The sequence below is a fragment of the Pleurodeles waltl genome, chromosome 8 (assembly GCF_031143425.1).
Source record: "Pleurodeles waltl isolate 20211129_DDA chromosome 8, aPleWal1.hap1.20221129, whole genome shotgun sequence".
Taxonomy (NCBI): domain Eukaryota; kingdom Metazoa; phylum Chordata; class Amphibia; order Caudata; family Salamandridae; genus Pleurodeles; species Pleurodeles waltl.
This window is the reverse complement of record NC_090447.1, coordinates 1,494,489,424-1,494,514,031: the sequence shown is the minus strand read 5'-3', so window position 1 is coordinate 1,494,514,031 and position 24,608 is coordinate 1,494,489,424. Positions and strand designations below refer to the sequence as shown.

General features: G+C 48.3%; 1 protein-coding gene across 1 annotated transcript in view; it reads left to right on the top strand.

The window, feature by feature from the left end:
* FAM162A (family with sequence similarity 162 member A) overlaps positions 1-24,608 on the top strand; it is a 59,661-nt gene that overhangs the window by 7,270 nt on the left and 27,783 nt on the right. Inside the window, exon 2 of the mRNA XM_069202720.1 lies at positions 21,732-21,866. Within this exon, the coding sequence (XP_069058821.1) occupies positions 21,732-21,866 (135 nt within the window). The remainder of the gene's footprint in view (positions 1-21,731; positions 21,867-24,608) is intronic.

Here is a 24,608-nt window from a genome sequence, read left to right as displayed (position 1 = left end):
ACAACACCCGGCTGGTTATTTTTAACACTTTAATCCGGTTTCACATATTCTTTGCTTCATGACTTGTCGTTTAAATGAAGCCTGCACCTCGTGGGTAGGTTCTAGGCACTGAGGTGCATGGTGGAGAAAGTTTGTGGAGGGAGAGGGTGATGTCCTATGTTTATGCCAGCAAATAAACAGGTCATTAAGTCTTGCACACGTAAGCACAGAGCTGCGTAGACCAACTGTATTTGAATAGGGGGCTGCAGCTCGCGCATTTCACTGCATTTCTTTGGGTATTGGACTGAACCCAGTAGGGGCCCTCGCTGTGCTTCAGCGCCTTTAGATGGTGACCTGCAGCGCGCAGTGTACTCCTGTGGGAGCCTGAGCAGTCCCTTGCTGTGCTCTGGTGCCCTTAAATGATGACCTGCAGCAAGCAGTGTACTCTTGTGGGGGCCTGACCAGGCACCTCAGTGTGCTCCAGCGCCCTTAGATGGTGACCTGCAGCACGCATTGTACTCTTGTGGGGGCCTGAGCAGCCTATTGCTGTGCTCCAGCGCCCTTAGATGGTGACCTGCAGCACACCGTGTACTCCAGTGGGAGTCTGAGCACACCCTCGCTGTGCTCCAGTGCCGTTAGACGGTGACCTGCAGCACACATTGTACTCTAGTGAAAGCCTGACCAAGGCCCTAGGCATGCTCCAGTGCCCTTAGATGGTGAACTGCAGCACAAAGTGTGCTCCAGTGGGAGCCCTCGCAGCCTTCGCTGTGCTCCAGTGCCCTTAGATGGTGACCATCAGCACACAGTGTATTCTAGTGGGGGCCTGACCAGGGCCCTCGCCGTGCTCCAGCACCCTTTGATGGTGACCTGCAGCACACAGTGTACTCTAGGGAAGGCCTGACCAGGGCCCTCCGTGTGCTCCAGTGCCCTTAGATGGTGACCTGCAGCACGCAGTGTTCTGCAGTGGGAGCCAGAGCAGTCCCTCGCTGTGCTGCAGCACCCTTAGATGGTGACCTGCAGCACACAGTGTATTCCAGTTGGAGCCTGAGTAGGGCCCTCTGTGTGTTCCAGTTCCCTTTGACGGTGACCTGCAGCACACGGTGTACTCCAGTGGGAGCTTGAGCAGGGCTCAGTGTATTCCAGTACCTTTAGATGGTGACTTGCAGCACACAGTGTACTCTAGTAGGATCTGACCAGGGCCCTCGGTGTGCTCCAGTGCCCTTAGATGGTGACCTGCAGCACGCAGGGTACTCCAGTGTGAGCCTGAGCAGCTCTTCGCCGTGCACCAGTGCCCATAGATGGTGACCTGCTGCACACAGTGTACTCTTGTGGGGGCCTGACCAGGGCCCTCAGTGTGCTATAGTGCCCTTTGGTGGTGACCTGTAGCACGCAGTGTACTCCAGTGGGAGTCTTTGCTGTGCTCCAGCGCCTTTAGGTGGTGACCTGCAGCATGTACTGTACTCCAGTGGGAATCTGAGCACCCCCTCAGTGTGCTCCAGCACCCGTATATGATGACCTGTAGCACACAGTGTACTCTTGTGGGGGCCTGAGCAGCTTCTCGCTGTGCTCCAGCGCCCTTTGATGGTGATCTGCAGCACGCAGTGTACTCCAGTGGGAGCCCTCACTGTGCTCCAGTGCCCTTAGATGGTGACCTGCAGCATGCAGTGTACTCTTGTGGGGGCCTGACCAGGGGCCTCAGTGTGCTCCAGTGCCCTTTGATGATGACTTATAGCATGCAGTATACTCCAGTGGAAGCCTGAGCAGCCCTCAGTGTGCTCCATTGCCCTTATATGGTGACCTGCAGCATGCAGAGTACTCCAGTGGGAGTATGAGCAGGGCCCTCTGTGTGCTTCATTGCCCTTTAGTGGTGACCTGCGGCATGTAGTGTAATACAGCAGGAGCCTGTGCGACCCCTCACTGTGCTCCAGCACCCTTTAATTATGACCTGCAGCACGCAGTGTACTTCAGTGAGAGCCTGAGCAGAGCCCTCAGTGTGCTCTAGCGCCCTTGGATGGTGACCTGCAGCTCACTGTGTACTCCAGTGGTAGCCTGAGCAGCTCCCTGGTGTGCTCCAGTGCCCTTAGATGGTGCTCTGCAGAACACAATGTACTCCAGTGGGAGCCTGAGCAGGGCTCTCTGTGTGCTCCAGTGCCCTTTGATGGGGACCTACAGCATGCAGTTTACTCCAGTGGTAGCTTGAGCAGGGCTCGGTGTAATGCAGCACCCTTAGATGGTGACCTGCAGCACGCAGTGTACTCCAGTGGGAGCCTGAGTAGCCCCTCAGTGTGCTCCAGTGCCCTTAGATGGTTCCCTGTAGCATACTTTGTACTCCAGTGGGAGTCCGAGCAGCCTGTCGCTGTGGCCCAGTGCCCTTGATGGTCACCTGCAGCACGCAGTGTACTCTAGTGGGAGTCTGAACTGGGCTCTCGCTGTCCTCCAATGCCCTTTGATAGCGACCTGTAGCACGTATTGTACTGTAATGGGTGCATGAGATGGGCTCTCACTTCACTCCAGTGCCCTTAGATGGTTCCCTGCAGCACGCAGTGCACTCCAGTGGACGCCTGAGCAGTCCCTCACTATGCCCCAGTGCCCCTTGATGGTGACCTGCAGCACGCAGTGTACTTTTGTGGGGGCCTGACCAGGGCCCTCGGTGTGCTCTAGTGCCCTTATATGGTGACCTGCAGTACACTGTGTACTCCAGTGGGAGCCTCAGCAGTCCATCTCCGTGCTCCAGTGCCCTTTGATGGTGACCTGCAGAATGCAGTGTACTCTAGTGGGGGCCCAACCAGGGCCCTCGGTGTGCTCCAGTGCCCTTAGATGGTGACCTGCAGCATGCAGTGTACCCTTGTGGGGGCCTGAGCAGCCCTCGCCGTACTGCAGCGCCCTTTAATGGTGACCTGCAGCACACAGTGTACTTTTGTGGGGGCCTGACCAGGGCCCTCGGTGCGCCCTAGTGCCCTTAGATGGTGACCTGCAGTACACTGTGTACTCCAGTGGGAGCCTCAGCAGTCCATCTCTGTGCTCCAGCACCTTTAAATGGTGACCTGCAGAATGCAGTGTACTCTAGTGGGGGCCCAACCAGGGCCCTCGGTGTGCTCCAGTGCCCTTAGATGGTGACCTGCAGCATGCAGTGTACCCTTGTGGGGGCCTGAGCAGCCCGCACTGTGCTTCATTGCCCTTATATGGTGACCTGCAGCATGTAGTGTAATACAGCAGGAGCCTGTGCGACCCCTCACTGTGCTCCAGCACCCTTTAATTATGACCTGCAGCACGCAGTGTACTTCAGTGAGAGCCTGAGCAGAGCCCTCAGTGTGCTCTAGCGCCCTTGGATGGTGACCTGCAGCTCACTGTGTACTCCAGTGGTAGCCTGAGCAGCTCCCTGGTGTGCTCCAGTGCCCTTAGATGGTGCTCTGCAGAACACAATGTACTCCAGTGGGAGCCTGAGCAGGGCTCTCTGTGTGCTCCAGTGCCCTTTGATGGGGACCTACAGCATGCAGTTTACTCCAGTGGTAGCTTGAGCAGGGCTCGGTGTAATGCAGCACCCTTAGATGGTGACCTGCAGCACGCAGTGTACTCCAGTGGGAGCCTGAGTAGCCCCTCAGTGTGCTCCAGTGCCCTTAGATGGTTCCCTGTAGCATACTTTGTACTCCAGTGGGAGTCCGAGCAGCCTGTCGCTGTGGCCCAGTGCCCTTGATGGTCACCTGCAGCACGCAGTGTACTCTAGTGGGAGTCTGAACTGGGCTCTCGCTGTCCTCCAATGCCCTTTGATAGCGACCTGTAGCACGTATTGTACTGTAATGGGTGCATGAGATGGGCTCTCACTTCACTCCAGTGCCCTTAGATGGTTCCCTGCAGCACGCAGTGCACTCCAGTGGACGCCTGAGCAGTCCCTCACTATGCCCCAGTGCCCCTTGATGGTGACCTGCAGCACGCAGTGTACTTTTGTGGGGGCCTGACCAGGGCCCTCGGTGTGCTCTAGTGCCCTTATATGGTGACCTGCAGTACACTGTGTACTCCAGTGGGAGCCTCAGCAGTCCATCTCCGTGCTCCAGTGCCCTTTGATGGTGACCTGCAGAATGCAGTGTACTCTAGTGGGGGCCCAACCAGGGCCCTCGGTGTGCTCCAGTGCCCTTAGATGGTGACCTGCAGCATGCAGTGTACCCTTGTGGGGGCCTGAGCAGCCCTCGCCGTACTGCAGCGCCCTTTAATGGTGACCTGCAGCACACAGTGTACTTTTGTGGGGGCCTGACCAGGGCCCTCGGTGCGCCCTAGTGCCCTTAGATGGTGACCTGCAGTACACTGTGTACTCCAGTGGGAGCCTCAGCAGTCCATCTCTGTGCTCCAGCACCTTTAAATGGTGACCTGCAGAATGCAGTGTACTCTAGTGGGGGCCCAACCAGGGCCCTCGGTGTGCTCCAGTGCCCTTAGATGGTGACCTGCAGCATGCAGTGTACCCTTGTGGGGGCCTGAGCAGCCCGCACTGTGCTTCATTGCCCTTATATGGTGACCTGCAGCATGCAGTGTACTCCAGTGGGAGTATGAGCAGGGCCCTCTGTGTGCTTCATTGCCCTTTAATGGTGACCTGCAGCATGTAGTGTAATACAGCAGGAGCCTGTGCGACCCCTCACTGTGCTCCAGCACCCTTTAATTATGACCTGCAGCACGCAGTGTACTTCAGTGAGAGCCTGAGCAGAGCCCTCAGTGTGCTCTAGCGCCCTTGGATGGTGACCTGCAGCTCACTGTGTACTCCAGTGGTAGCCTGAGCAGCTCTATGGTGTGCTCCAGTGCCCTTAGATGGTGATCTGCAGAACAAAATGTACTCCAGTGGGAGCCTGAGCAGGGCTCTCTGTGTACTCCAGTGCCCTTTGATGGGGACCTACAGCATGCAGTGTACTCCAGTGGTAGCTTGAGCAGGGCTCAGTGTAATGCAGCACCCTTAGATGGTGACCTGCAGCACGCAGTGTACTCCAGTGGGAGCCTGAGCAGCCCCTCAGTGTGCTCCAGTGCCCTTAGATGGTTCCCTGTAGCATACTTTGTACTCCAGTGGGAGTCCGAGCAGCCTGTCGCTGTGGCCCAGTGCCCTTTGATGGTCACCTGCAGCACGCATTGTACTCTAGTGGGAATCTGAACTGGGCTCTCGCTGTCCTCCAATGCCCTTTGATAGTGATCTGTAGCACGTATTGTACTGTAATGGGTGCATGAGATGGGCTCTCACTTCACTCCAGTGCCCTTTGGTGCTGACCTGCAGCACGCAGTGCACTCCAGTGGAAGCCTGAGCAGCCCCTCACTATGCCCCAGTGCCCTTTGATGGTGACCTGCAGCACGCAGTGTACTCTAGTTGGAGCCTGAGCAACCCTTGCTGTGGGAGCCTGAGCAGCCCATCGTCGTGCTCCAGCGCCCTTAGATGGTGACCTGCAGCACACACTGTCCCCCAGTGGGAGTCTGAACAGGGCTCTCGCTGTGCCCCAGTGCCCTTTGGTGGTGACCTGCAGCACGCAGTGTACTCCAGTGAGAGCCTGAGCAGAGCCCTCAGTGTGCTCTAGTGCCCTTATATGGTGACCTGCAGTACACTGTGTACTCCAGTGGGAGCCTCAGCAGTCCATCTCCGTGCTCCAGCACCTTTAAATGGTGACCTGCAGAATGCAGTGTACTCTAGTGGGGGCCCAACCAGGGCCCTCGGTGTGCTCCAGTGCCCTTAGATGGTGGCCTGCAGCATGCAGTGTACCCTTGTGGGGGCCTGAGCAGCCCTCGCCTTGCTACAGCGCCCTTTAATGGTGACCTGCAGCACACGGTGTACTTTTGTGGGGGCCTGGCCAGGGCCCTCGGTGTGCTCTAGTGGCCTTAGATGGTGACCTGCCGCACACAGTGTACTCTAGTGGGGGGGCCTGACCAGGGCCCTCAGTGTGCTCCAGTGTCCTTTAATGATGACTTGTAGCACGCAGTATACTCTAGTGGGAGCCTGAGCAGCCCTTGCTGTGCTCCAGGGCCCTTACAAGGTGACCTGCAACATGCAATGTACTCCAGTGAGAGTTTGAGCAGGGCCCTCTGTGTGCTTCAGTACCCTTTGATGGTGACCTGCTGCACATAGTGTAATCCAGCGGGAGCCCTTGCGGCCCCTCGCCGTGCTCCAGTGCCCTTTGATGGTGAGCTGCAGCATGCAGTGTACTCCATTGAGAGCCTTAGCAGCTGCTTGGTGTGCTCCTGCAGCATGCAGTGTACTCCAGTGAGAGCCTTGAGCAGCAACTCTGTGTGCTCCAGCACCCTTAGATGTTTCTCTGCAGCATGCTTTGTACTCCAGTGGGAGCCCGAGCAGCCCCTCGATGTGCTCCAGTGCCCTTTGATTGTTTCCTTCAGCATGTAGCGTACTCCGGTGGGAGGCCGTGCTCCCACTGGAGTGTACTCCAGTGGGTGTCTGAACAGGGCTCTCGCTGTGCTCCAGAGCCCTTTGATGGTGACCTGTAGGACATAGTGTACTCAAATGGGTGCACAAGGTGGACTCTCACTGCACTCCAGTGCCCTTTGGTGGTGATCTGCAGCTCGCAGTGTACTCAAGTGGGAGCCTGAGTAGCCCCTCTCTGTGCTCCATTGCCCTTAGATGGTGACCTGAAGCATATAGTGTACTCCAGTGGGAGCCTCAGCAGGGCTCTCGCTGTGGTCCAGTGTCCTTTGATGGTGACCTGTAGCACGTAGTGTATTCTAATGGGTGCATGAGCAGGGCTTTTGCTGTGCTCCCGTGCCCTTTGATGGTGACCTGCAGCACGTAGTGTATGAGACAGGCTCTCACTGTGCTTCATTGCTATTTGATGGTGACCTGCAGCATGCAGTGTATTCCATTGGGAGCCTGAGCAGCCCCTCTCTGTGCTCCAGTGCCCTTCAGTGGTTTCCTGCAGCACGCAGTGTATTCTATGTGGGAGCCCAATGAACAAGTTACTTGCCTTCCATAAAGCCTTATCTGGTAGAGATGTATTCTAGTTGCAGAGCCCTTACCTTAGAATTTCCCCAGGCGTCAGTCTGGATCCAGAGTTTTTTCTCGAGCAGTACCCCTGCATGCTGTTACGTGGTGTCAATCGGCTCCAGAAATGATACTGCAAGTCCTTTATAGACACCAACCCGGCGCGCTGACATCAGTTTCTTTTCCCAACTTTCCATGCCTGAAGTACAGAGCCATGAAGAACACTGACCACTGGTGCGTCAAAACTAGGGCCCTGAAAGGGCAAATCCTGACCCTATAAATCAGTTTGCAGAGTAGGGAGGATGGGTGGATCAGTAAGGAATCTGCAACTAGAATATGTTTCTTCCAGATAAGTTGTTACCGAAGGTAAGTAACTTAGTAACATGTTCATCTGATAGAGACTTCCAGTTGCAAGTTCTTTACCTTAGAATATCTACCCAAGCTATACCATCCCCGGAGGGAGGGTCTGCAAATGAAAATCACACCAAAAAGTCCTGCAGGACCAACCTGGCAAAATGACTATCCCTACCGACCTGACTGTCTAGGCAGTAATGTTTGAAAAATGTGTGCAGAGTTTCCAGGTGCCTGACAGATATCCAGGACTGGAACTCCACGTGGTAACGCAGTGGTTGCAGCTTTCTCTGGTGAAATGAGCATGCAAACCCTCTGAAGGTTGCTTGTTTGCCAATGCGAAGGCCATTTTAATGCAGAGCATGAGCCATCTAGAGGTAATTCTCTTGTGTACTGCCTGACCTTTCTTCACATCCATATATATAGCCAACAAAGGGTTGATCGTCTACCCATAGCTCTTTGATATGATCAAAGTAGAACGCCAATCCTCTTTTTGGGTACAGGCAGTGGAGTCGCTCCCTTTCCGTAGAAGGATATGGCGGTGCGTAAAAAGCAGGCAAGGGGATGAATTGGCCTACATAGAAGTGCCTGACCACTTTCAGCAGAAAAGAGTGCAGAGCACTACTTTCTCAAGATAGATGGACAGGTAGTGAGGCTTAGATGACAGTGGCTGCAGCTCACTCACCCTGCAGGCAGATGTAACGGCTACAAGGAAGGCTGTTTTTAGTGTAATAAGCCTGATAGGACAATTGTGGAGAGGCTTGAAAGGAGCACACATCCAGCATGTCAGAAGCAACTTCAGGTCCTGTTGGGGCATGAGTGGGGATTGAGGAAACCTGTCTGTAAGGCCTTTAAGGAACCTATTTACAATAGGGGATTTGAATAACAAAGATTGATCAGGCAACAGAAGGAAAGCAGAAATGGCAGAGAAATGCATTCTTAGGGTGCCCAGAACAGGTCCCTGCTCGGCCATAGAAAGTATAAACAAGAGAACCTCAGAGAGGGGGTCAACATACTTGTCAGTATATCATGCTACAAGTTTCTTCAAACTCGAGGCTTATACCGTTTTGGTGAAGGGATGCCTGGCTGCCAAGATTACGTTGCAGACTTTGTTCAGAAGATCGAAAGCTGTCAACTGTCGCTGCTCAATCACCATGTGGGAAGGTGGAGACTGAAGCATCTGAGAGGGAGTCAGGTGTAACTTCAGCACATTGATGGTGAAACCCGGCGAAAGCAGGAGTTCCACCATATTCTGCAGGTGGGAGAGGTCTGCCTGGGGTGAACCCGCCTTTAACAGCCAGTCGTTAAGATAGTGTAAGACTGAGACCCCTATCTGCGCAGATGAGCTGTAACAACCGCCACCAGGCCAAGGGGGAGCACAGTAAACTGAAAATGCTCATGGCCTCCCATAAACAGCAAGTAACGTCTGTAGGGAGGCAAAACGGGAATATGAAAATAGGTGCCCTGCAATTCTAATGCTGCCATCCAGTCTCCTGGGCAGATAGAACCTGAGCCAGAGTGAGCATTCTGAACTACTCCTTTTTGAGGAAGAGATTGAGGGAACCGAGGTCTAGGATAGGGCGAAGGCCCTTGTATTTTTGGGCCCCTGAAAGTAGCGGGAATAACAACCATGGCCTACTTTTGGCCACAGGGACCCTCTCTGTCTCCCTTGGCCAAGAAAGCCATAACCTCCTCGCGGAGAAGGGCCAAGTGACCTTCCATCATCAAGTTAAATGATGGTGGCATGGCTGGAGGTGAAGTCTTGAAGGGGAGGGAGGAGCCCCTTTCGACTATCTGCAAAACCCACCTGTCTGACATGATGGATTGCCAGAGGGGCAGGTGATAGCAAATCCTGCCTGCGGCTGGGCCTAGGTGGGGAAGGATCAGAATAGGAAGGGTTGGAGGCTGCTGCCGGTAGAGAGTAAGGAGGGGGTTCGGGAGGACTTGCCAGACCGCTGGCTCCCTGATTCACAGCCGCATGTTTCCCCCCTCCTTATTCAGAGGCTGGGCAGAATGCGCTGCATGGTGGCTGGAGGGAAATGGACGTGGTGGGACGCTCCTTCCGTAGTCACAAAAGGTGCAAAAAGTGGACTGAGGGGTGGGAGGGGCAGCCGCGAGGCCCAAGGACCAGGCTGTAGTGCAAGAATCCTTGAAGTGCTCGAATGCCGAGTCTGCTTACTCTCCGAAAGCCATGTCCATAAGGTTGGATTGGACACCATGACTCCCACCACGCCCTCCCCCCAAAAAGCCATATGTCTTTAACCAGGCGTTGCGCCTCGGGCCCCCGTCTAAGCAACCGATCTGCCCAGTGAGTCTGTCGTGTCCAGTCCATCAGATCGTGAACTTTGCTGTGTCCCTCCCATTGGCAACTGCCTGGGGGAGTACAGCCTGTGTTTCCTCCGGGACCTGTGGCAGCACTTGCACAACCATATCCCAATGTTTGGGGAATAACGGCCCAAAAGTCATGCGGTGTTCAGACCGCAATGCCAGGCTGGCAGAAGAAAACCTATTCTTCCCAAGTTGGTTCAGCCTCTTGGCTTCCCTGTCTGGGCGTGCGGTAGGGAACTCCCCTTAGGACATGAAGGCTTGGATAACCAAGTTCTCAGGGGTGGGATGTTTTGTCAGGAAAGCTGGTTCTGTTGGTGCAGTGCGATGGCAGTGGACAGTAGTCCTGTTCACAGGAGCCCCTGTGCTGGGTTTGCACCAGGTACCCAGCAGGACATCAGTGAGAGCTTTATTAAAGGGCAGTAGAGGTTTAGAGGATGAAGCCCCTGGTTGAAGTACCTATGTCAGGAGGTTAGTCCTGACAGCCACTGAAGGCAACTCGACCTCAGCCGCTCTTCTCCCCACCATGGAGTAGGGCGCTCCCTCCTCTGCCGCCTCAATACAGGGAGAAAGCATGCCAGTGTCGGGGGAAGTGTCCAGACCCCAGGTCCGTTGTCAGTCCATAGAGTCTTGTAGCTGGTATTCTAAAGGGTCCAGCATAAGGAGGGGGGGGGAGCCTGCTTCTGTTCGAAGCGAATCCGGCTCCGTGTTGGAGTCAACAATGAGGATGGTGTTGATGCCATCCGGGGCATGGGCGGTGCCAAGAGCGTCTATGTCGGAACCAGCATCGGGGAAGGTTGAGATGGTAGGACTGACGCCGGATCGGATCCAGGAATAGATTCATGGGTGCCTGCTGAAGCCGCTGACACAGAAGTCAAAGGGACCCCTTCTGACCCCATGAGGTCTGAAGGTGGACCAGCAAAGTCAGACTGCCCATAAATGAGGTGCATGGCCTTCTAGAACTCTATAAGCTGGGCAGGGGTCACTCTGGCTCCCAGAGACTCGGAGAGGTGTGGTGTGGACCCAGATACAGGCTCCACAGATGGAGGCCTTGAGCGACAACACTCACTTTCCCGCGTCTTGTCCACTGACGGACGGGCTGAAGTCAAAGAAGGCCTGTTCTTCTTTGACTGACCGTTCCTCTCGACTTAGATCGGGATGATGCGGAGCCGAGCGCCATGCTGCCAGAAGCTTTAGGGAATGCTGCGTCAAAGCCTTGGGATTCATAGCCCAGCACTTGGAGCACGACTTCGGGATTGTGGTTGCGCTCCAGACACCACAAGCACATGAGGTGCGGATACGTCATGGACATCATCTGGTGACCGGATCCGTAGGGCTTGAACCCGGTCTTGCGTGAGGACATCCTTGATGCACCAGGAGTGTCAACACTCACAAAGCTTTGACAAAGTCAAAAAAACAGTCTAGTCAAAAGAATGACTGAATGGTAGCTCTTTCTTCGGATCTTCGCAGGCTGGCGTGAAAAGAAAAGAACCTATTTCAAAGTGCTGGGACGGTGCCTAATAGGACCTGTGACATCATTTGCAGTAAAGACAGTGCCAATGACTGATGCAGAGCTGATCGGCACCACTTAACGGCATGCAGGGGTACTGCTCGAGGAAACAATTTCTGACTTCAGAGTGATGCCTGAGGAAATTCTAAGGTAAGGAATCTGCAACTAGAATTCTCTATCAGATCAGCCCCACATCGTGCTCCAGTGACCTTCAATGATGACCTGCAGCAGAATGTTTGTACTTCACAGTGTATTGAAAGGGGAATGGAGCATCCGTGCCTAAGCGCACTTCTTCTGGTGTTGACCAAGACCCTTCAGCGGTGCATTTCTAAGTGCCCCAATGCTTTTCGATGGAGAGGTGAAGCAGGTCATTCCATCTTACCTCGTGTATTTTAATGGGAAGCTGCAGCAGCACTTTCCGTGTGCTGCATAACGGCTACAAACACAATAGCATGCTATAAAGTGTAGACAGTGTTTTTCAAATGGTGTGGGAGGACTTCTGTTCTCAATGCCCTTTGGTCGAAACTGATGCAGCCCTTCATTGTGACAGAGGAAAAGGACATCTCTAATTCTCCTTATTACACCAACCTTTTTAAGTTTCTCCCTGTTATCAGAACTCAAACTGTTCTTGCTGGTGGGAGTAGAGAATACAGTCTGGAGTTACCCATTGCATTCTGGTACTTGTAGTTTTGCATTTAGAGTAGATGCTGAAACTTTCTGCACCTAATTTGGAACATCATAGGACTTGATGGCCCTGGTAACAGCGGCTCTCCTGTGCCCTACAGCTGCCTCCCTTGCAATTGTTTGCCCAAAATACAACGTATGTGATGTGACCCAGCCAGTCTGTGTCCTTGGGTGGGGGCAGCAGATATGATAGGTTTCTCTGCTGCCTGTGTGCTTCTTAGCTGTACTTTTGTCCCCTTGGCAAAGGGCTATCTAACCTGCTGGGTTCTCTGCCAACTAACTCTTGTGGTTGTATGTTGAAACAATGCCAGCACAGTGGCGATAAGAACCTTGAGTGACTGCTTTGACGCCTTTTAAGGGGATTGCCAAAATCCCTTCAGTATACTGGGCCCTTCACAAGATAATATTTTGTAAGTTCTATTCCACTGACCAACGAGAAAGACCTAGACATGAACCATTAAATGATCACTGCTGCCTCCCAACTTTCTCCATGGGAACCAGGTCCACTAAATGAAACTATTGGTGGGGGCATCGTGTGAAGGCTCCATCGAGGCCAGCTGCATTGTATGTCCCCTCTCAGCCTTGGGGGTATGCCTGACGAAAAGAAAATCCCTAATCTCAAATCCTTAAAATTGCTGAGGGGTTTCTTGGCATAGGTAATGCACAATATCCCTTTGTCACAGGAAGTGGTCATAACCCTCTCCTACCCTTTGCTTAAATAGAAGTGAGTGTTTTCCATTCAAAGCCATGGTACATACTTTGCTAGTCCTGGTGCATGTGCTTTGCATATAGGCAGGGCCACTGGAATTACGCAGCAGGGGAAGGCCAAATTATGCAGCGAGAAAAGGCAAATTATATGGTGTCATGCAGCACATTTTGTGATAGTATTACTTCATTATTTTGTCACTTACACTTGTTAACTATGTCTGGATATTGGTTGCACCTCATTATTACTAGTTTAACTCCCAAATATAGCAATAAACAACATAATGGTAACAAGTCAACCTTTACACATGGCCGTCCACTCTGCGGCAACACATGTTGCTGTGTTGTTAGCAACTTTTGAACCATTTGAGCCATAAACAACTTTTTTGTTAAAATCTGCAGATGATGGACTATGTGGCAAATGCAGCAAATCTTTAATGATACCACACAATGGCATGATTCCGAGGGTCCTGCATTTAAGGGTGCGCACAACGTGCATGTATAAACCACACTCATGCCTGTCTGTCACAGCCAATGAGTAATGTTTGACAGTTAATCCAAATTGCTGTGCAGTGAACCACAAATTAAGGAATTCAGAGTTTCCCTTTGTGAAGCCATGCAGCTTTATATTATTACTCTTTGTCTGAAACTAACCAAGTTAACCCCAGCGGTGGCAAATTGCGTCGGCTGCACTTTTTTGGGGGACCCCTTGTCTTAAGCGCACAATGAGGGATGGGGATTTTTTTTTTTAGTCTATTTTTATCCGCACTGTGCAGCTGCACTCCAGACTTTGTGCAAATTGTGCAGGAAACATCAAACACTAATGCAAACTGAAATGTGACAGTATAATTAATTTAAAAAAAATAATCAGTGGATTGGTTGCTTGACAGCAGATTCACAGACTGGATGGAGGGAAGGTGTCAGGATCCTGCCTCATCTGATGGAAGGGTACCTGTAGTGAGCGGGGCACTGGAGTCTGAATTCACTGCTCAAGCAACCGCCCCAAAGCATGTCTGAATAGGCAAGTCTTCTAGGTCCTCGTGAACCTTGGAAAAAGTAATCGTTCGTGTGAAATAAAGGAAGGGCTTCCATAGGTGGGAACCTCAAGCGTGCACTGGCTGGTTTTTAAAAAATTGGTTTCTCCACTGAGAAAAAGGGAGTTTCATTTTGCTGGCTGACCATCAGCTGCTTGGTTCGTTTAATATGGTGCCACACAAGTCATTTCCTTATTGTAAATCACGTCTGTCTAAAGGGAAAGTACCCTTGGTTGGTGTCAGAGACCCTCTCAATGAGAAAATCAAATGTTTTGAGTGCATGCTTCTAAAAAGCGAATGATTTGGTGATATCTGTCAGATAAGAGTAACAGGTGACTTTAAACTGCATCTTTATGTGTCTCCAAGGTGGCCTTTAACGTTGCTAGTTCCTGAAATTAACACCTTTCGAAGCTCTTTGAGAAGAATGGCGGGGGCCAAGAGGCTCCTTGTTTATTCTGAAGCTGTCTCAACTCATCCGCAAACGTCAGGCCAAAGTTGACAATGTGAAAGGTCAAAAACCGCTTTGTAGAGAGTTTGGAGCCAGACCAGAACGAACGTGACCTCATCCATTTTGAGTTTTTGTAATATTGTTGGCCATGATTCATCTTAAAGCTTTTTGTTTGCATCTTCAGCTATTACTTAGGAGCGAGCCTGATTGCTTGCCTGCATTATTTACTCTACATACGGGCCTTGTTATTTTTTTAAGAGATGGGGAGCAGGAATCTTCCAGGATAGTAAGGAGAGACACCACTTAGAAAATGTGGAGTTGCATATGCCACGTGCTGCTGTAGGTAAAAACGAGGAAGGCATTGCAAGGCTTCACTGAAATTACGCAGTCGCAGATGAGAGAGGTGATTTTTTTTTTTTTTTTTTTTTTTTTTTTTTTTTTTTTGGTAGGGCGGGTGCCTTTAGTAACTGAAGACAGATACATTTTAGGCCAAACAAACATAGTGGCTAGAATACGCCAGTCATGGCACTTCAAAAGCTAGAGGTGCAACACCTAGATTCTTACACTGTTGCAACGAGTTTAGTAGGACTGTATATTATGTCAACAAGAACTTCACAATATAAAGTCTGCATATATCATCAGTAAATGTTGGGTTATTTTGGCTAGCTCACAGTACCACTTCCGGACCCCTAGCCTTTCCATAGTAAAAGATGTTATTGGTAACCTCGAACATGACCGCTCTGATTCCCGAGGAATTTGAGGAAACCAGTCTAACCCTTTTGTTTGTTACATTTGCATGCCCAAGGGTAAACACAAGGAAAGATATGAAAATGCATTTTCAAACATTTATCAGAGATCTTATTCTTGTAATAAAAACACGAGTTGTGATTATTAAACAGATGAGACACAAATTTGTCACCGGCATTAGAATGGGGAAAATACAAACAATTCAGTCATGTTGTTACTAATATTACTCCTTTCTGTCACTGATATTCTCTTCTAAAGAGAGCATAATGGGAGTACCCATCTGCCGAACCTGTTGGGATAATCTAACTGCCATACCTTGGTATGCATCAGGAAGCCACTCTCGGTGTATTCACAAATGCACCTATGTCTGCAGACTATCTTCCTTCTCAGGATGAAAATTGGAGTCAGCTTGGCTGGATCTTGGTCACAGTGCACAGCAGTTCCATGAGAAGCTCAGCATGAAGTGCTGCTCCACTTGCTTATTGGTGATGTGGAAGAATTAGTCCACTGAAAGGGATGGAGCACTGATCAGTTTTCGGTAGAGGGTGCGGAAGAGGGCAAGAAATAAAGGAGGGAGAAACAAAGCAATGGCCCAAAGAGTGACCACCTGCTTCACTTCTCCTGATGCAAATTAAGAAAGCACTAAAGAAGGGCGTTATTGACAGTTGGAGAATGCAGGGGCTGCTAAATTGAGCAGGGGGGGATGGAGATAATTGAGTTTGGGGGTGGCGAATAAAAAAAAGATGGGGGGCCAAGGAATGAGCTAGTGGAAGAGGGGACAAGTACTTACTGGAGAAAATAGCAGGTGATTGAGAGAGGAAGGAAACACACGCACTGGTATGGAGTGCTGAATGTGTGCAGTGGAAGGATACATACAAGGTATTCAGTCAAATGGAGACATTGATAATGTAAGTAAGCGTTTTGTCTGTGGGAGAGGCAAACACAAAGAAATCAAGCAAAGACATTGAATAAGAAGCAAAACAACTGACAAGGAAGCCAACAAATGTTAACTACTGTAAGTATTGGTATTGTAAGTATTGGCATTGTCTACGATGAGTCTTGACAACAGACAGCATAAAGCGGTCTGTTATCTAAAAACGCTGCATTGCTGCTCATCTACTGAAAGGTTCCTTCTTCTGATTGGTGCTTGTTTTGATGGCATCCATGGTTCAGGCTCAGTGAGCCAAAAATGGACTGCCCCATCTGATATAGCCTTTGGCTCTTCCTGCTGGAAAGATTTTCCTCCATCACGTGAATGACGTCTTAAGTGGCTTGAATTATTGAGCCTTTTCCCTAAGGTATTGTGACATTTAGCAGTTCACAGGCAAGTCTGTGTTTAAATCACATATTTCAGGACCTAGGTTACTATGACATTATTCGGTGCCAATCGGTCCTGTTTAGGTCTCAGGTCTCCAAAGGGTAGCTTCGTGTAAGAGGTGATAACTGTTTGGAACTCTGTAAAGTAATTTTTCCATTTAATGTTGTCTACTCTTATTGGAAATTTCCTTAACACCCAAACTCAGTTTTCTGGGGCCACTAGGTTTGTGGGGTCTGCAGCTAAGAAACTGCTTATTGCAGTTGGACATTGTGTGCAGGGAGCACCCACATTGCTAAAAGAAAACACACTCGTAAGGGCTGGTAACTAATTTAGGGTCCTGTAGCTTTAAACGTGTCTTGTAATTCAGAGACCGGATTTAAACAGCTGTCTAATGAAGGCAACACACACACGCCCCCCACCTCTCCCCGCCCCCCCCCCCCCCCACCCCCCCCATTTAGGAACAATTCCTTGTGTCCTTCGCAGGGAATGACAATGTGTGAATTGGACTGCAGTAAAGCTAGTTCTTTTGGCACTGGCTGGACACCAGGGATTACTGTAAGGTGTACCACCTTCAGAAAACCTAACTCTAGGCAATTCCTCACAAGCTTAAGGTCACAGATTACTGTATGGATGTGCACTCCAAAGAGCCATGGAGAATGAGCAAGTTATCCTGGTACACAGCTGTCCACGCAGCCAAAGTGGTTTCGGTCACTTCTGTTTTTTTTTTTTTTTTTTGGGCAGGCTCTGGGCTGTCTTTAGATGGCAGCTAGAAACCAGAAAAGTACACTACTACTCTGGAGTATTCCAGAAAGCAACTCCTGGGGATGCTTCCAAGAATTAAAAGCCCAAAGTTCCTTAGCTCTGTTTGCTCTGAACCAACACGTTTGGTCTGTATGCCATGTGTCTGTGCAGGCAAACAACATGCTGTCTTCGTGCACACATCATATAAGCGGAATCATACCACACACATACTGTTGAAAATGTGGACTCCCAGTTCGGATGGACTGGAAATTTACTTAGAAACAATTCTACCTTTATCTCTCTCCCAAGATTATAAATTAATAAAAAGTTTGCGCTGTTTCCATTGCAACCAAAAGCCATTGCCCCCTTGAGCTTGTGAAGGGCGCTGGTCCCTATTCACTATGAACATTGCTATTCTTTGGGGGTATGCTCAGTCTGCCAATGTGTAGTTAGACTTTACTGGTGCAGCAAATATTCTCTGTGGAGCATTCCAGAGTTACCTTCAGCTGTGAGGCAGTTCTGCAGAAAAATCAAAGGCCATAGTGCAGAACTGGAGACAAGATATCAGTGTCTTAACTATGAGTGTCTTTATTCCCAACACAAGGCTGAAGTATCTGTCCTGGCATTTGTTTTTGCAAACAGGGCATCGGTTTCTCAATATGTTCCACTAGGGAATGTCGTCTTTGTTAGCATCCTTACCATTTCTACACTTACTAACATTGAACATTTAACTCTGTTCCGTATGGGATTTATTTTTTCAGAAAACCTTTCTTTAACTGATTGAATTAGTTTTTGTGATGTTTTACTTTTAAAAAAGTTTCTCTTCAATACAGTTGGTATGGAACTTAAATTCCTTATTTCTTTGACCATTTTATTTGGTCGTATTTTTTCACATACCTTGTATGTTTCTTAGACAGCTTACGTTGCTGCTCTGGATAAGCTTCCGCAGAGAGCCATGGATACTGTTCAGGAACGGTTTTAGCTTAGTTGGTATCTCAGTGCTGGCAATCTGGGAGGTTAGGGGTGGCTCATTTCAAGACTGGGGCATCTTCACCCAGCCACTTCCATCCACATTCCTTGCTCTGACCTATCCAGGACAGTTGAAGGAGCTTGTGAGATACAGAGTGCCACATTGCATTTACTGGACTCTGTGAATGTGAGTCCACCCTTGCCTGGGTTCTCGTAGAGACTTTGGTTTCATCCTGCCTCCAGCCATGTGTGTGGGTTACAGCTTTCTAAGTGAACACCTGGACTTCACATGTGCCATCATAGGTTGCTTCTTGCACCCCTTTTGTTCTAATGGACAATACCTTTAGTGCAGGTTGTGCTTTTGGAGTGACCCTGTTTAAGGTCTGCGTTGCAGGTATAGTGGCCAAGCAGATTTGCACACTGCATTATTGTATTGGATTTGTGAACCCTTGTGATCTCTGAATCAAAGCATAGTCTTTATTACTGGAGGCAGTGGTGAGCAAGAATAGGTCACATTATGGGAGTGTGCATGATTATGGTACATTTCTGGTGATGTGCTTGCTGTTTTTGAGCATGACTAGATAGTCCGACCTGAGAGCTATTTTTTTGTCTGGTGCTAGCCGAAACACTTTGGTTACCTAAAATTGCATGTTTAATACACTTACTTATGACCGCTTTCAGCCAGCTCTCTTCATCTGTTGGTCGGTTAATGTGTCATGCACTTTCATTTTCACCCACTGCAGCATAAGCATGGTGCACCGGGTCAGCCCACTTCAGCCATCAGCTCATTTCACTGTGAGTGATAGCATTGTGCTTTTTCACAATCAGAACATCACAAATTAAGTAGTTCCCTTAAGTGCCATGAGCTACTGAAGTAATGTGTGCTAGTAAAAAATATTTTTGCTTTTACCGAAGCCCCAATGTGTGTTGTTGTTGTTTTTTGTTTTTTGTTTTTTGTTGTTTTTTTTCTTTAAAAAAAAAAATGTAAGTAAATTAAAAGATTAAGGGTCTGACAGCTTTTCCAGCAATAAAGGTTTGTAAAGTTTTGCTAAAACCAAAACAAAATAAACACTGACAAAGGTAGGTGGCCAGAGGCAGACCTTTTTCCTTTTGCCTGTTTATTAAATTCTACCTCTCTGCTTTCCCCCTCTAGCGCGTTACATCTCCGCACCACCCCTTCCAATCCCCCCCCAGATCCCCTGGCCGTGATGTGGGTGGTCAGAGAGAAGGGAGGCGCTTGACTTTCTCTTCTGTGCCGTTTTTTCTTCTTCTAATGAATAGGTTTTTAGGTCGTTGTATTCAATTTATGGGCTTTTAACCATGCCCACTCTTGCCATTTGTTCTTTGTTATTCTTGTCTTAAATGCTTCCTTTTTATTGGTTCATTGTCCCTCCTTTTGTGTGCTGCGTGCCCTCCCAGGCGATCACTGAGAACATTTTTGTTGTCATAGTGTGTGATGGCACCTCCTCCCATCTCGTTTCCATTTTGCCTTTAATCCCAGCCGCGAACATTTTTGTTGGCCATCACACTACGTCACGCTTCCTCCTGTTACAGCATGTGATGGCTCCTCCTCCCGTCTGGTTTCCAACAAAACGACGACTTTCATAGAGAACGGAAAGTTACTTGTTTCAATGGAAGGTACAGCTGCCAGCAAGAACCCAGTGCACCACCCGTCTAGTGTTTTACACAAATGAATGTTAAGCACTGAAATCTTGGTGACACCTGCTGCCGTGAAGCCTGCTCGTTAAAATGACGCACGGGTGCCGGCTCGTTCCCTAGCTGACGGAAAATGTGACACTATTTAGGAAATACTGTATGTAGCTGCCGGATGCAATTTTGACTAGGTGTCTCACGCACACTCTTTTTGCATGGCAGGCCCGCTCAAGTATGCTGTCTTCCTGGCTGGCATGCACCCGCTGGGCCAAGTCTTATTTGGCATTGTGTTCTCTCGACGTTTGGTTGAGTTTCTTATTAGAAAATAGAAAGATATATATATATAGAGTAATTTAAACCGTTCCTGTCTAACCTTTGCCACTGACATCAACTACCTACGTCTGACCCAGGGCCTTCTGACCTTCAGGAAGCGTCTCAAGACCTGGCTTTTCGAGCAATAGCACCCTACCCCCTTTCCCGCCCCCCCCCCCTCTTAGCGCCTTGAGACCCTACCGGTGAGTAGCACGCTTAACAAATAATTGATTGATTGACTAGAAAACTACTTAGCCATGTGACTAAATCTTTTTCCTGTTATCATCTGCACTAATTCCTCTCACCTACTTCTACAAACATTGCACACACGTAGCATCAAGTTCACCGTGATACTACCTGACCACATCTATGCATTCCACCTAAATCTTTTCATATAGGTCATATTACAACCACACACCTTTTTAACCAGACCAGCAATCCTTCCAGACAGTCAGTGCCACAACGCCACAGCAGCGCTCCCCACAAATGTACAGATAACATTGTTTTATCAGCTTTACCCAGACTGGTATTTTTCATTTACCATCAAACACCGTACCCATATCAGCCGCATGCAGGAACCTTTCAGCTGGTCGTAGTGCACTGAAGCGGCCTCTTGACAGCTAGTCATGCTACAGAAGCGTCTCTAGTGCAACATAACCCGCTTTTTCCTGCCCCACACCTCTCCCCCCGTTTCCCTCCACAGAGCCACACTCCAGCCACACAGCATTTTGCACATAAATCCAGTAATGAAAGCAGTCGGCCGGCTTATAACATGTCACATTACCGTAAACGTGCACCTTATTTCGACAGATAGTGTGCTGTCACTCTCGGCCCTGCCACTGAAGTGACGAGCGATTCCTGCCTTGGAAACGAGCAAAAAAGGATAGGTGGGTGGAGGGAGGAGGGAAAGTGTTGAAGGGAGGGGGTGAGGCGCTAGTACACTGCAAAGACCACTCTGGAACCATAATCCACTGATGTGTCTCATTTGGCAAAAAATAAGGCAGGCTGTTACACAGCGGATAAATAATACATTTCTACAGTGGTGAAAGAAGGAAGTGTCGAGGTTCGGGCACATCACTCCATCAAATCTATTTGCAGATCAGGGATCAGTGCCCTTTGTTACTGTGCTGCATAGTTAAACACTTACGCATGCGCCCATGTGCTACATGGTTAATCACTTAGAAGGTCCCAAAGGCGAGACCTACTGTCTATGTCAATACTTGTTTTACATTTCATTATTCCATTGCAACTAAATTACTGATGGTGTGGTCCAGGGTGAGACGAGAGCTTGTAAAATTATCCCAGGTATGGCAACTGTGACCTTTGTGTGTGTGTGTGTGTGTGTGTGTGTGTGTGTGTGTGTGTGTGTGTGTGTGTAAAACATTTCAGATGCACATGCCTCACTCCTAACCAATTGAACTACAAGAGGAGGAAAGGTCACTCTCCACTGGCCCTACTGAGGACAGAGTGTGTCCAGTCTCTTTCACTAGCAGTATTTCCCAAGACCGGATCTGGGAGTGATGAATGAGTGCTCCCGCTACAGTAAGTGGAACATGCAAGTAACCAGTTCAGATTTTAGCTGGTCAATGTGGTCTTCAGTCCTAAGTCTGCCATTGTACCCGCAGGACAGTAGTATCAATGAAGATTTACTTGGGTACTAGATACACAGGGATGAAACCTTCTGGTGTGTTTGAAAGTTCACAATGAAAGCTTTCCTTGCTGTGGTGGGTGGTCCCCCCAGGTCCCTGCAGACAGAGCAGTAGTTGCATCACCAGTGCTGCAAAGTGAGGTGGGCTACAAATGAGCTGGGGGTATTTGCCAATCTCTTGGATCTAAGTTTTAAAACTGCTTCAATTCCACAAAGGTGATCACTGGAGCTTTTGCTTCTAGAAATGTTGTTGTAGTGTGACTGTAATAACCACTTAAGACAGGACAGGATCTGTGTCAGAGCCCTGGCTGCCCTCCAGCATGTGCTAACTAACCACTGCTTTTTTATTTTCCAGGGCGAGCTGCTGGATTGTTTCAGTCAAATGCTATCCCATCACCAAGAATTGTTCCAGGAATGCAGCTGAAGGCAAGGGCAGGGCTGTGCACCAAACCCACAGAGGACAAAACTGCGCCTGAATCTAAAGGACCTGGTGAGTGCTGACTCGTGTCACAGCTGGGCGACCTTCCCAGCCTGGGAGCGGAGACTGAATGTGCTGGAAGGAGGAGTCCCCATTGGCACAAAATCTGGTTCCTCGCCCACTCTGTTATTTATTCTGTGAGAGAAAGGCAACATCATGTTTTCAGTATGTTGATTTTGCCGCGAAGCAGCCTAGCCTTACTCGCAGGAAGAAATAACTTGTTTCTACGAAGTTTTAAGAAAACACTCATGGATTTATTTACCATTTTAAGATTAATGTTTTTTTTTTTTTTAATCTCTGTGGGCATATGGTTTGTTTCACAAGCAGGACCAAACCAGGTTCAGTGGTGGTGGGTGGTATTAATAACAGGGGCTATAAAAACCTGAAGGTGTCTTTTCTGCAGTAGTGGTAAAATGGTGTTTAAAGTGTGGTTTTTTTTTTTTTTTTTTTTTTTTTTTTTTTTTGGCCAATCCAGTCTTTGACTCATAAAGGTTAAGAGGTACGTGAGGAATAAAAAAAGTAATTTGTTTTTATTGCTATAAGGTGAAACACAACTGCTCTTCTCAACCAACGCCAAACCGTGAGCCATTTAATGTGACATGAAGCCACACTAACATAAGAAACTATACCAACCCACAAGGCACATACTTAAGGTACCTTACTAAATTATACAAGTAAAATTTCATGGGTTATATAAGCATGAAATCCTTAGATTGCCAAGAAATAAAAAACAAGTTATGAATGCAAGATTTACTGGCTATTGTAACATCCTAAGAAGAATCTGATTGGCACAGAAATTCCATAAATCTCTCCGGCCTGTTTTGCAGTTTCCCCGTTGCTCAGCCCACCTTCCTGAAAAAATATTTTCAATCAGGGTATTCTGCTCATATGTCTCTCTTCATACTCCATAGTGTCTCCCTCTCAGGCATGCATCTTGGAACCCTTTGTCCTAGCCTGTTAATCTTGCATGCTCGTTCCATGTGCATCGGAGCACTGCATTCAGACTCTGCTTCTATAGTCTTTTTTTTTTTTTTTTTTTTTTTTTCTTTATCTTCCTGAGAAGTTGTTCTTGGTTTAATAATTTTGTCACTTATCTATTTAAGGTTTGTTAAGCTCTGTGTTACCTTTTAATTAAAAGCCTTAGATAGGTTGACAACAAATAGTTTGAAAAGGAAAGCAGTACTTACTGCTCTGTTGGAAGGGTGAATGCGCATGCCTGATTTTCTTCGATCAGGGCCACTAATTTGTGAGACTTTAAATGAAGATCTCGATTATTCCTAAATTTGTTGTGCTTGGGCTCCGATCTGAAGGAGGTGGTGAGGGCCTTTTGACAGACTTTGGCTTTGTATTCTCAGGTTTGTGTAGCCGTGTTCCATTCTCTTGTCTTTATCTAATAATAAAAGTTCACTAAATCGGTGCACGTTTCTAGTTTCTAGTCCAGTCAAAGGTTCCATGTATGCACCCTGCTGCTCAGAAGACTGAAAATGTAACACCATTGACAGTTTATTATGATTGTGAATCAATCACTACACATAATATTCTTTGCACTACATGTTGCCCACTTCAAAATATGAGAAGGCTAAACATTATTATTATTATTTATTTATTATTTTTATTTTTTTTTCCTTTTTGCCTCCTGGAGGTGAGTGTCACTATATGTTGCTTACCGCTCGCTCTGCTGTTATTTGAAGCCTGTCATTTTTTTCTTCAGACAGCAACAAGCCACAAGACAATTACGTTAAGGCAGGGGTCTCCAACCTTTTCTGTAGCAAGAGCTACTTCTGATTAGTTAAAATCATTGTGAGCAATTGAAGGCCTAACAGCTTGCGCATTATTGCCAGATACCCTCACGCCCAGCATCCTTGACTTTAAGGCTATTGTCCATAGAGCCAGATACCATGGTTTGAACAACATACTATAACTAGGTGCCATGTGTCACTGAGATTGTGTTTTTTGGGGATGTATGAACGTGTGCATATGAGTGGGATATATGTGTGTGGGTAACTGACTGCCTGTGTCATATGTACTTGTGGCACAGGACATCTTTCACCATATGTGGCGCTGTTACATGTATAACACAAACATACAACCATTATATTAGATGGGGGGGGAACTTAAAGTGCAAAAATGTTCATAACATGGTACATTTTTCTGCACTTTGAATTTCTCCCAGTTCAAAAAAACGATTTTTCAGTTATAACCATGGCACGGTGTTCCACTGGGAGCAAGAGGTTAGCTGTTTGTAAATGCAACACTTTGAAAAAAACATTGGGAACATTTAAAAGTTTATTATAAGTAACGTTTCATTTTAATCTTATTTTAAAAGCGTTGAGAAACATCATCTTGTTCTCACCTCCAATACTGAGTTGACAAGCACTTTTATTTAAGAGATAAATAACTTAGTGCTTTAATTCTTCACCTCTGTGCCCCAGGCTGAGTTATAAATCTATCTGCAGCCTGATAATGTAAAATAATCTCAGCCTTCCCCTAACTTTAAAAGGAAAAATGCAACCCTGTGCTTATTTAAAAATGAACACAAGGCTGTGAGCTAATCTAAAGGGGCCTGGGAGCTAATTGCAACTTGCGATCGACTGGTTGGAGACTCCTTATTTAAGGCAATTTGTGTTTTATTTTATTCACATTACTACTTTTTGGTGAAAGCGTATCCTTCTGCGGTACACTCGTGACAGTTCACAAGGACTCCAGGAGTAAGCTTCATGTCTGGTTAGTTGGGCACTCCCTTTTTTTATTGGG